The sequence below is a fragment of the Epinephelus fuscoguttatus genome, linkage group LG3 (assembly GCF_011397635.1).
Source record: "Epinephelus fuscoguttatus linkage group LG3, E.fuscoguttatus.final_Chr_v1".
NCBI lineage: Eukaryota > Metazoa > Chordata > Actinopteri > Perciformes > Serranidae > Epinephelus > Epinephelus fuscoguttatus.
In genome coordinates, this window is record NC_064754.1 from 32,895,173 (window position 1) to 32,913,533 (window position 18,361).

The window sequence follows — 18,361 nt, forward strand, 5'->3', positions numbered from 1 at the left end:
AGGGACTTCCGCGTTGTAGTTTAACGTCAAAGCCGGATGTCCTTTAAAAATAAAAGCATGAGTTTATGCATGTGTTTGGATTACAGGTGAAGTAGTGGATCATGAAAACAAGTATTTAATCAGTCACACGACTAATATGAAATGTATAAAGAGCAAAATGTATAATAAAATTGAACAAAACATTAATTATGATGCTGTGGCAACTTTTCCAATGGGTTTGCAATACTCTTGAATATTTTGGGTAAACAGAGTCTTAACAAAAAGCAAGGAGAGGCTGGTGAAAAATTCTCCCATGCGCCTATCCCAACTCAAAACTGAAAACAAATAAAAGATGTCTCATATAAGCACAGTCGGTACAGCTGTCATGCACATTTGAATTTCAGTTTCTTTAAGTAAAATAGACACACTCAGGAGCTGCATTAACAGTTGATATGTGGTGAATGAAGGAAGACAAAGTGGAGTAATTATCCAGCAATATCACACCCATATTTTTCACTACTCTTTGAGAACTCTTAGATGAGAAAATAAAACCAGAATGCAGAGCCTTTAACATATTTTTTATTTCCAAGATTAACCTTTCAGAGACACCATTGCAATTAACATAAGTTGTTGACAGTAACATTTTATTACGATTTACTCCTGGGAAATTAGGCAGGGACAAATCCTTTTGAATAGCGATGAAATGTGGAAATTTACCAAGCAAGCCAGGGTACATAACTCATTTTTGACAGAGCTAGTGTTGCAGAACATGCAGGAAAATGCCTGTGTCATAAAGAGGAATGCACATGTGGCTTCACATCCCACATTTGACTGTTGACACATTTGTGAATTGTAGTGCAAATCACCACACCCTGCTATTATGCCTACAGGCTGTTGTTGATTACATTTCACACCAACACTTCTTCTTTGGTTCAGATATCATGGACCTTCACTGCAAACATGGCCACCTTAGTCACCACCATCTTGCTTGGATGGAATGAAAAAAAGAGAAGAAAGAAACAAGACCGCTGACAGTTTCATAAAAACAATGACAGACTGCTAAAAAAAAGAAAATGAAAACAATGAATTCCAGTGGAGCAAGTTCATGTAGGTATGTGCCCTTCTTCTATCTTCATGTCATGTCAGGTACTGGTGTCAAACCAACTGTGGCATAGTTGGGTCTAATAATAGAAACTGGATGTTTCAGTTGCTTGTGACACCATGTTGCAAAACTTTGAAATTCAAAAGAAAGATTTAATGGAAGATAGGGGTGGGTGACACCAAAAAATAGTTTTAATTTGATAGCAGGCAGTACCAGGGCCTGAATCACTTCATTATTACTAAAATCTACTACTATAATATTGTGTAGACTGTAGAGGAGGGCAAAGTACCATTAATAATGAGGTTAATGCAACATTGTCAGGGCACTTCTAAATGATGCTGAATAAACTGAAGGGGGTCAAGACCATGACTGACTTGCTAGTGATATGAACTCTTGTATGACTCTAAATCTAAATGAACCAAACTAACATTATCATGACAGTTCTGCCCACAGGGTATCTGTTTAACACATGATCCTATCACTGTCTCCACCATTTGAACTGCTTAGACCAGCTCTGCCTGCACTGAAATGTCCAGTGGTGCTACTATGAGGTGACCAGAGGGGGCCAGAGCCACCCCGATACAATTGCTTTATGAAATTTTTTTGGGGATGCCTCTGGAGGTTTTCCAGAGATGCCTCTTTGTCATTTCCCTTCCAGGTCAAGATCACTAAACTATCCACAGTTACAGCGGCCTCAGTTATGTGGGTGGCCTGCTCATGCCCAGAATACCCAATGGGGATGTCTGTGAATTCTTACTGGTATTCCTTCAGTAAAAGAGAGAGGGGGTAAAGATAATCGATTTGTCATTAATGGTCATAGTGTGTTATGTATAATGCCTGATGTTTTCATGAATGTGCACACGCTAACTGACAATATTACTACTGCAATAAAGTTTTAATTTATGAACCGAGCTGATCAAATTAACTGTAACTGTGGTAATGTTAGCTTGGAGGCCTTAAATAGTGTGCCAAAAATAAAATGGTGACATCCTTGACATGAGATCAACTTTCGCTCTAAAAAACACTTGCGCACAGGGACATGCATGGTTTCTCCCTTGTTTGACAATCCTGCACAGCACACACACATTACAAATATTGTCTTCCTCAGCTATGGTTTGCTGGGAGAGTCTGATTAAGGAAAGGGAGAGGCATGGCGGTTGAGGGTTTAGTTTCCAGTCTAACTCGTCTTCAGGGACACTCCCCAAACTGACGTGGAATTGAATGAACATACGTAATTTGAAGGCTTATGTCAATATGTTATATTGTCAAAGCATTAGAACTGTGTGCGTGTGTGTGTGTATCTCATGTTAACAGGTGCCTGTTGTCCTGGAAACAGAGCTTTCAAGGCTTTGTTGTGTTGTTATGTAAGACTGTTATGTCACTATTATCACTGTGATATCAAAATAATTCTGTAATGTCAATAGCAAGTAACAGTTGAGCTTGTTCAGGGTGTGTGAGATTTGTTTCTATTTGGAGAAAGCCCTTGATTACTGAGGTAAACAAAACAGAACTATCAAAATGATGATGCCACAACAATAAATCAATCCATCGTCATCATTAGTTTGTTCCATGAAATCTTAAATTATAACTTCAGTGAAATGTAGTTGTCTGTTCTGTCACTTAGTAGTAGTGATAAATTAATGTCAATGTTTAGGATTAGGCAGCATAATCATCCAGTATCCTATCAACTGAAACGACATGCTGAATTAGCAGTTCATTCTCACAGTAAACCAGTGAACGTCTTCATCTCTGGCCCAATCCCACTTCAAGTGTTGTCAAAGGCCCCCCACACCTGGTCGGGGTTGGTCAACATACCTTTTTTCTAAAGAATAAGATTTCAGTCTTTTCTTGAACCATTTCTCAGGTTTTAAAAGTATGTTTTTCAACCTATCCTAACATTTTGAGTTCTAGCATTCTAACCAAAAACATACCTGACAGTTCTCATTAACAAGTAGTGTGGTTTCGTGGTAAGACACAACACTGGTCACTTACTGGAACTGTTCTTGTTGGCAACAGCCCACAGTCTGTGGTCCTATAAATCACTCTCTGGAATTGTTCCCACTTTTATCAGACCAAGGCATATTTATGTTTATTCATTTCGCTTAGCAGAGACAGAAGAGTGAAGTAAAGATAATGTTTAATACAGAATATGAGTGTACAGAGTAGACTAACAAATGATTTGTGCTGATTAAGATTTAACAGAAGTGTTTGGCGCTTGGACACCAGAGAGAGATATTTTGTAATCGAGGGACATCTGAGCAGCAGCAGGATAAATCCCCCCAATGGAGTCCAGACACTGGTGGTGGTGGCTGATGGCTCTGAGGCTGCTGACTGCTGAGGCGGATGAGGCTGATGAATCTATAAAGACTGGGTGGTGATGGGGAGGTGGAGGGTGCGCACGACAGCAGCAAGAAAGAACTACAGCAGAGAAAGAACCATGAGGAGCTGAAAGATGATAGGCTGACAGAGCTTATGAAAAGGCAAAAATGTATTTAATGCGCTGTCAAGAGCATGCCAAACACAGGCGGCAACATAACTGTAACCCTGGAGCCACGCAAAGAAGAAGGTGATGATGTTGGCCAATCAGAAGCCCAAAAAAGCTATAACCAGAAGGCTACCTGGGGCAGTGACTTCTGTGGTGCATTCTGACGCCTGTTCCTCAATACAGTGGAAGAGTAACTGTACATTGATGTGTAAACATGTAAAAAGTCCTGTTAGCAATGTTAGAACCACCTCCACCATTGCACTAAGTGTCACGTTAGTTATGACGCTACACAAAGGAGATAATGAGGACAAACTCAGTTTCCCTCCCTACATCAACAACACTGAAAATCTTCAAAAATCTAAAGTAGAGAGGGAGAGAAGTAGGGACAGAAAGTATGTTTTAAGGAAGATAATGTGTTAATCACCATGACCTCAAGCATTTACTTAGTTCTTTTCTTACTGTATCTAACCTTTCAATATAATCATCTTTATCATAGTATATCCGTTCATTGTTATGCAGATGACACGCTATCTTACCTTCCTATCAAAGCCTGACATTCCAAAAGCCAGCTATGCGACAAAGCTGCTTTGCTGATCACTTTTTTTCAGTTGAACTCAAGAGTCTCATCATCAGCCCTGCCTTGATTCCTCCTCATCTCATTCTGAGTAAAACACCAGGCAGCTGTGAATTCATCACTGGCTGATGAGCCGGATCAGATGACATTGGAGGTTATTGGATAGTCCTTGTAAAAAATATGTGGTGGAAAATGAACTAGACTTTGGCCTCCAAGAAATCCTCTCCTGTATCTGCTTGGGTCAGGAACAAGTCATGTACGAACAAAACTAAAATATTAGTGATAGTTTTATTGCACTCCTAACAAAGAAGAGTCAGTGACTGAAAGGACACACTTGTTCTGTTCATTCATCTTCATGTGACCATGCTGAGGTTGACATCTGTGGGATCCAGAGGGTTGGCGTTGGTGCACTGCAAGATGGTGAACATATGGTGGTGCTCCGTCACTGTCTTGTAGACCCGATGCATCATCTCCATGGACTACATCCCACTGGACGCCACCATGGGACGTCCTGACACAGACTGACTGGTACAAAGAGAAAGGGAGATGGAGGCCACAACAACCTGGATATATCTAACAAAAAGTACTGCTGGGCCAAATAAGTTCCACATAGTGTGTGATTCAATTTAAGATTTTGGGAATATAGCCAGTGTCATCTGAAGCTGACTTTACAGCACAAAAGCTCCTCCATTAACATTAATTTCAGGGGTGGTCAAAGATAAAATACTTTGCATGAAAACAGACAAACATATCTAACTGCCCTTAAGCTTAGACCTCAAAGAAAAGACAAATCCAACATTATTCAGGACAACAAAAAGCCTTGCAAACCTCTTTATGTTTTCTTTCCTTTAACAACCCAAATTAGGTTCAGGTAAGAGTTGTTCGAGCTTGCATGCTGCACAGCCTCATACCCTTTTAGGCAGTTTTCTCCAGATAGGGAAAGTTGTTTGTATCACACGAGGTAAGTCATGGAGAACTCCACAGCCATCTATGGAAACTGAAATCATTTGGGTGCTCTGTTGTTCAGGATTCTTACAAGTAAATCTTTCCAGGATCTGCCAGCACTATGACACTTTGTTGACTCAGTGCAGCCACATTCCTAAACCACAGATGAACATTTATTATCCAGCTGAAGAACGACAGGACGACAGCTTTCATTCACTTTTTACTGATATTGAAATCAAATGGACAATGAACACGCATGGTCAAGCAACAGCTGGCTAATATCTAGTTCTCTTTAAAACCACAACTGTCTAATTTCAGTGACATAAACATTTTATATACTGTATATATATTGCCTTCTGTATATGTACATAGGTACACGCATAGAGTACATACACACACTGTTGAGGTTTAAACGCACACACAAACAGGTCATATGTATTGTAATGACTGGACTTTGTTCAGTTCCTGACTGGAGAGGGGAGAGGCTTTTCAAAAGGAAATGCATAGATCGGAAAATTGAACACAATATGCCACAAGCAGGCTCTACACACACAGCTTAAAGTACACACACTGAATTTGGAGTTCTGTCTTAGAGTTTGGTCCTTAAAAAACAACAATAAAGAAAAATTCTTAAGTTTTTTGTTTTTTTTTTGTAAGGATGGGAAAACAGAAGGTGAAGTAAACCATTTAACATCGATCAACCCTCGTAAGTCGAAGAAAGATTCATGAGATTGACAGGTTAAGAGTTAGAGTACAGCATCATGGGAATGATATTGTTTGGGGGCCGTGTGAAGCAGGCTGTAGTGTAGCTGAAGGCCCAAACGAACATCAACCCTTCCCTTTTAGTGTCCCAGCTCACCACCCTTACACAAGTGTTGCACAAGACCACAGACCATGAGACCTGGTGTCGATCTAACAGGCCTTGATCTCAGTTTGTTAAACGTGATTATTAAAAGGTCTTGTTTGGTCTGTGGAAGAGGTGCACACAGGTGGAAACCCTTTAAGGGGGAGGAAATGGTGAGCTGGTGCTTCAAGGTTAATCTCTACAGCCCTGCCAGGTGGAAATGGATGAGGGCAGGACCACTGGCTATATCCTTCCATGGGGGGGGGGAATGACTGTGCATGGCAAACGCGTACACAGAAGGGGTGTAAGCCCCCTTGTCTTCAGAATACAGGTTGTGACTGCTGGGTTGGTTGGTGTGTGGTGATAGAGGATGATATGGAATGACGCCCTGGGCAGCTTTGGCTGCCTAACGGACTAGCGGGGACTGCTTCAGGGAGATGAGGACTGAGCGCATGCGGGACACGTCTTTGGCCTGCTTGCTGGACTTGGGGTTGAAGTCGCAGAGCCGAGCCACCCGTTCCCACTCCGTGCCGGGGTTGTTCTCGTCCAGATCTGAAATCATGGCCTCCTCAGCCGCCCTATATGCAAGAGGGAAGAAGATAAGGAGAGGACATGGAACAGAAAACAATCAGTGGAGGAAGAAGCAAGATACAGCATAGTACACATACAGCTCTAAGGAAGTCCTCTGCTGATCACCAACACAAGCTCTGGTGGAAAACTCAGTCAAGCCTCTGATATATATGTTAAGTTAAAATTCAGTCTCACATCAGGATATGAGAGATAATCCTTAAATCTATTAAGCATAAAGCTCTACAACACATTTAACTACAGACAAGTTTTCCTTTTGATTGCTCGTTGGGACATTGGTGGTTCAGCGGAGTCGACCTCAGGGCGGGACAGTCCAATCACTACACAGAAATGGACATCCATTTATGTCTTTAGGCCCACAAAGAGCAAAAAGCTACAACAGTTTCATTACCTGTGGCATGCCCCCAACTCTGCTTACACATTACAGTACAGTCACCTGTCTTTTTGACTCTCCACAACAGTAAAGGGAGGTACATATAAAAACACTGATGAGAAATCCAAAGAAAACAAACCAAAGCTAAACAAAGTAACTGTAAGGTCTGTTAAGCATCTTTGGTTGGTTAAAAATGCAGTTCTGTACAGAACTGGGGGGAGGGGAGTTGGCCCGCACCCTTACACTTCAACTTGCCCCATGGTTGCATATTTACAACTTTCCTCAGCAAGACCCAAGTATAGGGATGATGAGCTCATCTATATACTTGTCCTTGATTAAAATGGAACAATAATGGCAAGCTCTTTTTTTAACCAAGCCCAAAAGAACTGAAGCACTGCTGGGCCTTAGCCATGCATTGTGCTGCGGCTGAAAAGCAGGCTATTTGGAAGAGTGGCAAAGAATGTGTTTACTTTGATTTCATGTGTCGTAATTGCGGAACAGATCAATTACTGTCTTCTTGGTGAAGGTTTGATGTTTTTAAACCATCTATCAAACAAAAAAAATGATATTTACACTACAGGTCTTACAACACAGCACTTAAATTGAAAACAAAAGTAAATTAAAACAAAAAGAAAAGACAAAACTTAAATCTGAAAATGGATCAGTGCCACTATCACAAGACATTTTGAGATGCAAGCCACAGATTATGGCTAAACAAATGTAAGCCCTCATAACACCCCACCCACAAACAGTAATAATTCCACTGCCGTTTTCTACTTAGGATTGTTTTTTTCTATTCCCCACCCAACCTGCAGGCACAAACTCTGCTACCAACTACAACACAGTACACAAAGCAAAATGGGGATGAGAAGCCAATGAACATTCACCGTCACAACCAACTACAAATACACAAAAGGAACTAGAAGGACCACAACATCACAGAGGGGACATTATAACAAACCTCTATCTAGGCAGTGGATCTAACTGTCGGGATAGTAAGCTGGATCATCTGTGCAATGTTTAATTATCTAACACACACACACAGAACTGCATCTATCCCCGGTCAAAAATATAAAGTACTTGGAGGTTCTGGGGTTTCATATTTTTACTTAACTGGTCTAGGCGGTAGCAAGGATGGTTAATGTGTGTGCTTTAAGGTGCATAGGAAAAGAAAACAGGGAGAAACAGTTTCACAAGTCAGAATTTAGAAGAGAGAGAGAGAGGGGACGAAATGAAAGACAACCAAAATGAGCTAAATGCAGATGTTGAAAGCCGGCATGCAAAAGCGACATTTCAAAAAAAATTCCATTCTTTTTTTTTTTTCCTTCAAAAGTGTTCAAAACGCTAAGTGTGCAGCCTTTGGTTTGGTGAGTGGGAAAGACATTTCTGTGTGAATACTGCTTTGTGCCATGTTACTCACACAAGGACATTATGGCCTGGGGTCTCATTTATAAAACTGTGTTAGTAATTTTCTTATAAGTTGGGTCAAACACAACAAGCACAACATCCTCTTACTAATAATCTGATCTATCAAATGTTCAAAAGCTCACCTGCAAGCCATTTCATCTCGTCACGAGACATTAACACGATTAATTTAACTACATTTGCAGCTCCCACTCCCTCCAAATCTTTATAGACATTCTTCTGAGACTGTGCAGGGATGCATTCAATCTCTTGACACATTTTTTAATTCCCAGCATTTGTGTGGGAAGTGCATTATTCACATCATTCAAGCCCATTTGTTCTTACTAAAGGCTTATAAATGAGGCCCTTGGAGTCCCACTCACGGTCTCACACTGACAAGATGGAGGAGGAGGAGGACGAGGTGGTGTAATTCAGTGCCACTCTACACCAACACTGCTCAGACTCAATCCCACATATATGCTGACAATGTGCTGCATATTCTGCATTGAGGTGTGCACATTATGTAGACTAATAAAAAAAATACTAGTAAATAATAGCTTTCAGCTATGCTATACATTTCTAATAAAAAACCCTTAGAAATAACAGTAATGACAAGTTTAAAGGGACAGTTCACCCCCAAATTAAAACTACATTTATTTCCTCTTACCTGTGGTGCTATTTATCAGTCTAAATTGTTTTGCTGTGAGTTGCTGAGTGTTTGAGATATCAGCTGTAGAGATGTCTGCCTTTTTGGGAATATAATGCAACTGGACGGCACTCAGCTTGTGGTGCTAAAAGTGCCCCCGCAAAAAAAAAAAAAAAAACCTTGAAAAACTTAACAGCAATGTCTCTTTCCAGAAATCATGACCTGGTTACTGAAGATAATCCACAGATCTTGTTGTGAGCAGTTTCATGTAGGAACCATTTTCTTTCTACATCTGCCATCCAAATCACTGCCCAGAAGGAAGCACACATCTACTCATAGATGAGAGGCTTGGGCTTGTGTCAGTGCGAACTGAAAACAGTAATGCCATCCTTCTTGGCTGAGCTGTAATGTTAGCTAGCTCAGTGGTGCCAGCAGTAGATGTGGTGAGTCACAAACTCATGGACGAGAGGCTCCTACTTGTGTCAGCACGAGGTTAGCTACGTTAGCTAACTTAGTGGTGTTATGTGGAGCTAGCATTAGATGCATGCTTCCTTCTGCTTAGTGATATGGTTGGAAGGTGTAGATCCGTAGACAGAAAATAGTTCCTATATGAAACTACTCACAACGTTGTCTTTCAATTATCTTGAGTAATCAGGTCATGATTTTTGGACAGAGACATTGCTATTGAGTTTTTCAAATGTAATTTTTGGGTGTTTTGAGCACCACAAGCTGAGTGCCATCTAGTTCTATTATATTCAAGAAGAGGCAGACATCTCTACAGCTGATATCTCCAACACTCAGCAATTCACACCAAAATAATCTAGGCTGATAAACAGCATTACAGGTAGGAGAAAAAAATATGTCTTTGATTTTGAGGTGAACTGTCCCTTTAACACAGCTAGAATCTGGTCTTTCCTTGACCTATAAAAGCAAAGCTGATGAATTTTTAGAAGAAAAAACATGTACACCGCAATGCAGGCTAAAGTGCACTCTTTTGTGATTGAATAGCAAAACCAAAGGCTGCACAGCTCAGCCTACTGGATAGCTAGCTGGGCAAATTAGCATGTCACTGTGTCGGACAGCAGTAGCTACAGAGCAGCTAACATTCTAAAAAGCATGAACACACAGTTCAGTTTGAAGCAGTTGTGTGATCATGATCAATGGTGTTCTCAATAAAATCTTTGCTGTGCATTACATTTACCACCAATAATAAGGAGAGAGAGATAGTGAATGCTGGACTCAGTATCACAAGTCAGGACATCTGCAAGTTCAAGAAACCGAAATTCTGACCCTTTATATGTTGATCACAAATTAGCATATGAACCAGAAAGATGGAAACAAAACGATATTTCAGAAGACTATTAAGTGCTTTTATGCAGCTTGAAAAAAACATTATAAAATATCCTCAAAGGCAAAACAAGGTATCAACTTGAGTTTCTGAATCCTGCAGATGGATCCAATTTAAATCCAAAGGAAAGGAATACAATTTGACCGGCACACACTATTTAAAATTTAAGTAACTTTTAACTCTGTTTCACATGTGGTACGGTTAGCATGACACTATCCTGTTCTGCACATAGCCCTAGTGTTTACATAAGTGAGTGGCAGAGCTGGAGGTACGGGAAGTTAGAGTGAGTAGGAAGTTTGACTTGTAAAGATTCAGAGGAAGGAACCATCCCTATGAACTGTGTCGACTCTGCACATTGTTCAGTGAACAGATTAAGAAAAAGGGATAATTTAGTTGATGCCAAATTCACACACAACTGCTTCAAACAAATCTACACGCATCATACTCCTGATCCTTATTCTGTAGATTATTTTTTTTTGGGGAAAAAAAACATCACGCTTATGAAAAGATGTTAAGTAGAAACAAAACACTTCTTGTGAGAGTTCATACAATAAATGTAAGCAGTGTTAATTGTTGGAAATTCATGTCATGTGTTTGCAAAATGTTTTGCTGAAATGAAGGATAAGTATGGAAGTGAGTAATAGAATGCAATAATTAAATTGATTTCCATAGATGTGACTGAGGAGCGTGGCAGTGTGTGTGTAGTAGCATGCAGTCATTCTCTGTACTGACAAATCCTCACAGGCATCCACTCACAAATGGCATGCAGACATATGGGGTGAAATTATGACTGAGGTTTACATATGAGGAAGAAAAAAAAAAGCTAGATGACGTGAAACAATTCAAAATCTAAGTAGTTACGAATTAAAGAACACAAGATGGAGTTAAATCATGGCAATACATGGGGAGTTAACTAATGACCTAACTAATGAGATGACGTCAATGGTTGGTTGGAGGCTGGGAGTTAATGATGACAATGGAGAAAAAAAAGGCAAAAGAATGAGAAGGGAGGATGTTAGTTGGAGCAACATACACATAACCAATGAGCTCAGAGAAGGGCTGCTTGTAGAAGTCTTCATCCAGCACCCTGGACAAACATCCGCCCAAACGACAGAGCAGCAAGAAGGCAGGAGAGAAGAGAGACAGCGATAAAAGGAAGAAGAGGATGGAAACACAAGCATTATAGGTTACCACACAGTAATAAGCTAAGACATATCATCAAAAGCTCAGGGAAGGACTTCTAAACGCAGCATCGAGGGTTTCACAGGCTCGGGGAGGCTGTCAGCTGATTGTGCCCGCCCATGAAATCTTTAATTACATGTCTGTGTGATCTGCCATACACCATCAGCTCCTCACATCCAAAACTAATACCAGAAGTGAGGGAGTAACTTCAAAACACTATCAAGTTCTAATTGTTCAACACATTGAACTGCTTTAGTAATTAATTGAATCCTGGCGATACACTGTAACTATGGCTAATGAATACAAGGCTACATCCACACTAATGTTTTCATTTAAAAACACATAACTTTTGCTACGTTTACGTCTAGCGTCCACACTATTCCAGTGTTTTTGCAGAAAATGGAGACCTTTGAAAATGCTACCGATCATGTTTTAGTTTGATAACTCCAGGATTGCATTTTGGTCTGGATGGGCGTTGACAGACACTTTTGAAAACGATGATGTTGACACCCACGTTCACTTCCTGGTTGGGTCTCATCAGTCAAGACGCGTTTTAAAGATTGTAGATTTGTTATTTTATTCTTCTTGTGTGGATTACTTTGCTCCTTTACCATCACCATTGCTTTCTCCAGTGATGGCTAATGCTCCCAGTGCTGCTCTAATGTGTTGCTGTATTTGCCTTGTAACAACTCCTAATCTATAGTTTCCGACCATTGACTGCCATATACTCATGCCAACTTCAGTAACAATTCCTCCTCGTGGACAGTCCAAGCAAAGAAATCTCTGGTCCTACTTGGTGCCATCTTTCTATGACTAAGTCACCAACCACAGAGTTGACAATGTGCTTCCTGTTTACATCAGCACATGGATGCCCAGTGTGCGTGAATGGTCATGTGATATGTGTTTTCAGATGTGTTAGTATGGACAGAGATTACTTCTAAAAACGGTGCTAAAACACTCAAGTGTATTGAGGTTGTTTTTATTTTGAAACGTAAACGTATTAGTGTGGCTCTGGCCTAAGTAATTAATGGAAGACACCACATTATTTACTAGTGACAGCTTCTCCAATGTTTGGAGTCATTTGTTAATCTTTATTATAAAAATAATTGTCAGTTGCAGCCTTAAATTTTCTACATTTGTATATCAGTTACTTGTTTACCAGACAAAGACCATCCATATGAAAGGATTATCCATGAGTAACACTTTTCCACCAAACAGGAGTTTGGTTGAGCAGGGAGTCATGGCTGCAGGTATTTCATTATTAATAGGGCAGCAGGGCTACGTTACAGTGCAGGAGAAACCGAGACAGAAACTTTGCCAATTCACCTCTACAAAATGATGAGTTACCTGGTGCTTGCTGAAGGGCACAAACATGCCAGCCAATGGCATATTAAACATCCTTAAATAGTTACATATCTAACAATCATATGAGAAAACAACACTTCAGTCTTTTGAAGCATTGTTATTATTAAGTATTCAAGACCAACTAACTTAATTCCTACTTGGAACACGGTATCATCATGACATTATAGATTTGTAAAAACATTTTTCTAATTACACTAGAATTTTTTGAATAATCCAAACCCATGCTGAAGTCAATGACCCTTAAGGGTTGTCTCTCACACACCTTCACCTCTGCCAATTTATGGCCAGGTGGGGTAAATCTAAGATAATAACATTAACAAAGTACAATCGTTGCTTTAAGCATCCATGACTGTACAGTAAGATCTAACTTTAGCTGTAAAATTAAAGGTGGAGTCTACAATTCTAATCCAGTACACTTTTTGCCAAATACAGCAAATATCTCCTGTTAGCTTTCCATTCTGTGTGTGCACTGAAAAACAAATGTCCTGTTTGCATAAACAGCCCTGGCTCTGCAAACGGGAAACAAACAATGTTGCTTGGACCAAGCTACACAACACTGTCACGCTGTGCTCGTGCACAGGACAGGGGAAAGGGCATGAATGTATAAAGAGAAAGGCAATGGGAGCAGGAGAGATAGTAAAACAGAGCTTCTGAAAGAGCACTGATGGGAGGGGTGTTTGTTTGGGTTTTGAGTTCAAATAGCAACAATCTTTCTCCAGGATCGCAGACTCCACCTTTAACTTTAGCCTACCCTTCAGCAGAGGTCTGAAGATATTGAAACTACAGTGCTGAATTGGGAAATAACAAGTGTATGTATATAAGGAGACACACACCATCACACAGTGGTATTAGTTGGCAGGGCTATTGAAAAGGTGTGTGTCGAAGCATGAGATCCTACAATACTACAACAATTACTATCATGTTTTTGGCTCATCACCTGGAGTAACTCAGGATCCCCCTAAAGTAACATCTTGACGTCAAGATTGTCCACAAGTATGTGAGAACAATCTACTAAAGGAAACTTTGGGCTAGCGAAGGATAGGAACACTGACTTGCTGGGAAAGCAGCACAATATCTTTCTCGACCCTCAAGGCTAGGGTGGATCCATTTCTCTTCCTGCTAGAGACTCTATGCACTGAGCCAAACCTTAGTATTCAGCTATAAGTTCCCCTGTGGCTAAATCCAAGACTGCCGCTATGATTTAAGAACTTTTTGGAAATCCTCCATATCATCGACTTGGCTTTTTTTTTTGTCCAGACACAAATGTGAATGGGTTCTTATTCATGGTAATATCAGCCCTCCCCAAGTCCATCATTCCTTGTGTCCTGTCTCTACCTCTCTATGAAGCCAGTACCTGTTGTTCGATTTGGTTTTCTCCAGCTGCTCGTTCTGCCTGGCGTGCCACTCCTCCAGCTCCACCTTGGCTTTCTCCTTCCACTCTGACTCCTGCTTGCGAGAATTTTCATCTGGAGAGGGAGAAGAGCGAGGTGAGGGGCAATAAATTAGTGAAGACACAGATGGAAAAGTAAACATAAAAGCAGGGGGAAATAATATGAGGGCAGGACCACTGGCAATTAGGGAAGGAGAAATTCATAACATACCAACAAACTATGGAAAAAAAAACCCTGCTAGGTTTGAATTTCCAGTGCTAGGCGTAGGTCTCATAATATCAACCTTTACTTTTGAGACAGTAGTGGCCTGTCCTGTTCCCTTCTAACTTACTCTGGTCTGTGCTTACCTAGCAACTCCAGCCGTTCACTTTGCTCCTCCCTCCACTTGCGTAGGCTTTCAGGTTCTGCCTGCAGCCGGTCTGCATTGGAAATTGCTGCATAGGCGTCTGACGGACCGTTGCTTTCCTGAGAAACAAGGGAGGTGATGATATAGAGACGATTGTCTTACTTCATAAAAAAACATTTCCTCAATGTCAGTTACAGAGATTCGGTGAAAAAGTCTCTCAATATGAATTACTCATCTATCCAACTGTCATCTGAAGGTTGTAAATACATTTTCAATTGCAGCCAATTTCTTATCCTAATTACAGTATTTATTCAGTACCTCTGTTCCTAGACGTTAGTTATATTCTGAGAGGATTTATTAGAAGTTCATTTGGCCTGCTTTGGGTTTTAGTCAGAAGTCCTGACGGTGCAAAATACAACAATGTTGCAATGACAGCACAGAAAACGGAAGTTGGAGTGAATCTGACAGCCGGATATTCAGACCTCTTTAGTCAGCATTGAAATCACACTATCTGCTACAGCACTAAAAGAAAACAAGTTTTCTTTCCACTTCACCACTAAAATCTTACAAATGTATTTTTATATTTTAAACAAAGAGAAGCTGCAGAACTAATGCATAAAATTAAAAAAAAAAAAAAAAAAAAAACACTCCACAAAATCAAATCTCAGCATCCCATTAGCAAGTCTACTGTATATTAATCTCATCAGTTCACTTAAGGGAAACTTTTCATGCCTTCAGCGCTTGGAGCTCCCCACACATTTGCCATTGTGATGACACTGAGCTAGTTGAAAGTCAGCAATATTTCCCATTAAAGGATAATTTTGGTTTATTACGATTTTGGTTTTATATTTTGCAGTTTAGGTCATCATTCCTTTCAGTGATTATAACGTTTCTTTAAACTGTCAACATCTGGGAAGATGGAAACATCACCACAATGAAGTCAGATGGGCCAAGAAACAAACAGTCAGACACATTTTCAACAAACCACCAGGTTACCCAAAGTTTTTCGAGAAAAAAAAAAAAATCACAAGGGATCCAGTGTTAACATCCATCACAATTTTCAGGCCAACGTAATGGTTCAACTTTGACCTTCCATACTCGATGTAGTTGTGTGCACACATGGGAGAAGCTTGTCTATATGGCTTTCTGCCAGAAGGGGCTTTCTGGCAGAAGTCTATTCATTTTAACTCAAACCACCATTTCTTCCCAAACCTTAACGAAGAAATCCCTTTCTGGCAGAAAGCCCTTCTCTCAACAGTGCATAAATACTGATCTTTTTGGGAATATTAACAGCAATTCAGGTGGGCTAACTTTCTGCTTTACATCCAAATAAAGTGGTGTATATAATCTGTTTTAATTGCTGGTATGAATCAAGTGTTTCTTTACTTATCCGATTTCTTTTGAGCAATATTGTCATGTTCATAGATCTTAGCAACTTACTCAGTCAGCACAATGTTAAAATTACTGGCCACATCTCAGCAATTACTTTGGTTACATCCATCCATCCATCCAGAAACTAAGAAAACCATCAAAATAAGACCCAAACTGTAAATAACCAAGAGTATTCTTTAACAGTTGTGCTTTCATAAAAAGCCACCCAACACTGACATTGGGTAAGTTAATACCTACAGTATAAGACTATTTCTACATAGCAATGTTAAGGTTTTTCTTCACTGCAACATTACGGAGACAGATGTCACTTAAGCAACATGGTTTGGCCATTTATCAAAACAATAGTATCAGTGTCCTCACAATTATCCTCTGAGGAGTTAGAAGAGCCAGAGATTACAGCTCTTTAAGGCAGCAAGCAAAAGCCCTACATTGAGAGCTCAAATAACCAAGATAAGATGTTTGGTTTGGACAGTGTGACAAGTGTATTTTGTGAGCACGAATAGGCCGTCAAAGTCTCCCTATACACACAAAATACAGCGGAACAGACACAAGGACAGAATAATTGGGCAGTTTGACAATATAGGAGTGAAAGTATTACCCCATGAAGCTCTCCATTGACAGCACCATCTGCAAAGATACAATGAAAATAGATGTTAGAAAGCAAGTAGACAAATAAAACAGCAGACATGAGTGATGTGTTTAAGCAGAAAACAACAAAACCTCTATCATGACAAGACCTTGGCTAACTCTTTTACTATTGCTGAATCCTCAAGATTTTCATACACACACACATTTCATAACATGGCTTGTCAGCACTTCTGACTAACTATAATTGCTACACCACAACGAAGCTACAGCTTCAAGGAAACGAGGCAGGCATGGGCAAAGGTCGTTAAGCTCCATCAATTTCCTCTTTTGGCTGTAAGGTTTGCTGGCTCCCAGGGCTGTAGCAACATGTCGGGCTGCCAGCAAACAGTCAGCAATGAATGACAAGACCAAGAGCGGCAGGGCTGATGTTATCACACAGCTTCATTCATTTTACAGACAGTTGGATATTCATAAAACAAACATTAGTTAAGTAACCATTATGAGTTTTCCGCTTCGTGTTCATGTTCATTTGTCAATTTTACATAGCGCTGACACGGGTTAATGGTAACGCTAGCTAAACCAACTGGGCTAATTCGGTGGCTAAGCTAACGTTAGCATCTGACCAAAGAGCATCAGCTTCAGAGTCCATTTAGGACCAAATTAAGGTTTAACGGAAGTTACAGTTTGACAACACACACGGCACCCTGTCATAAAAGTTAAATAGAAAGGCTATGGTGACATTTAACGAGGAGAAACTGCCTCTGCTTGACCACAACAGTCACCCACCGTTAGGGTCTCCAAGCGACGAGGGGACCTCTCCGCTGTCCAGGATGCTGAAGCCTTCGTCGTTTTCAATCCCCGCGATCTCGCTCTCCTGCTGGGCTAAGAAAGCGGCAGCGGGGTCCTCCTCCGACCCGACACCGTTCCCAGCGGCGGGCGCGTTCAGCATGTCAAAATCATCCATGGTGTGTGTAATTACGTGAGGATAAATATGAGAAACTGTGAGCAGGTGTCGCGGGTGACCGTAATCGATTAGCTCAACGGGAAGAAGGACGACACAAAAAGAAAAAAAACGAAAAAGCTAGCGAAGCGGAAACAGGAGAAGAACCAATCACAAGCCAGAGCGGGTGAGTGATCGCACGGAGGACCAATTACAGAACAGCTGCCTCAAACTGGAACCAATCAAATCTGTAAACGCTGCTTCATACGGGTCCCATGACCTGCTACGTGCTGTCAGAGCTGTGAGAAAAATCCGCAGTCTGAGATTAGGCAAGATTCAACTGCTACATAATTAACCTGATATCATTGTTAGGCCTGTATGTATTTGTTGTATATTTCATATGCTGTAATATGCTAATATTATGCAAATTTTTCATACAAAATATATATTAAATACATGTCTGAATTTACTTGCAACAAAAATCCCATTTATGTGCCCAGCTCTACCAATTTATGGCAGACTGAAGCTGTTTTTGTTTTTTTTCTTAAAATGTTGGTCTCATCAGAGCAGAGATCCTTGTTCCTCTTTGCTCCTGTCTTCCTGACGAAGCACCCTGGCAACATGTGTTGGGTCCAGCCCAAGCACAATGCCATGGTGGTTAATTATTGACAGCTCTGAATAGTCTCAAGTGGCTCAGGTGACAAGCAGGGACTAACCCGACTATGCAGCTGGGAGGAAATATATTGCATATAAAACACACTGTAAATGGGACTCCTATTTCAAAGCTAGAAGTTGCTCTAAGCTGAAAACCTGGGTTGCTGTAACAAATAAAAAGGAACAAAACTATGAAGCCAGTTGTTGCTCACTTT

General features: G+C 40.5%; 1 protein-coding gene across 2 annotated transcripts; it reads right to left on the reverse strand.

Moving 5' to 3' along the window:
- Positions 1-5,292: 5,292 nt before the first annotated feature.
- clta (clathrin, light chain A) lies at positions 5,293-17,623 on the reverse strand. Of its 2 annotated transcripts, XM_049571752.1 has the most exons (7): positions 17,339-17,623; positions 16,563-16,591; positions 14,574-14,691; positions 14,190-14,301; positions 11,322-11,375; positions 8,005-8,040; positions 5,293-6,507 (listed from the first exon to the last, which is right to left on the reverse strand). In XM_049571752.1, the coding sequence occupies exons 1-7, from the start codon at positions 17,514-17,516 to the stop codon at positions 6,336-6,338; spliced, it is 699 nt and encodes a 232-aa protein (XP_049427709.1). In that variant the 5' UTR covers positions 17,517-17,623; the 3' UTR covers positions 5,293-6,335. The 2 variants fall into 2 exon arrangements, with proteins under 2 accessions (XP_049427709.1, XP_049427710.1); XM_049571753.1 differs by lacking the exons at positions 8,005-8,040; positions 11,322-11,375 and having other exon boundaries at positions 17,339-17,621.
- Between the last annotated feature and the right edge of the window lie 738 nt (positions 17,624-18,361).

What these genes read in the sequence shown, in the direction of transcription:
- clta (XM_049571752.1), bottom strand. Translation starts at nt 17,516, where the DNA reads ATGGATGATTTTGACATGCTGAACGCGCCCGCCGCTGGGAACGGTGTC. An exon ending in GTCGCTTGGAGACCCTAACG is followed by an intron (nt 16,592 to 17,338) that starts GTGGGTGACTGT and finishes GTATCTTTGCAG; the next exon opens with ATGGTGCTGTCAATGGAGAG. An exon ending in TGAACGGCTGGAGTTGCTAG is followed by an intron (nt 14,302 to 14,573) that starts GTAAGCACAGAC and finishes CTCCCTCTCCAG; the next exon opens with ATGAAAATTCTCGCAAGCAG.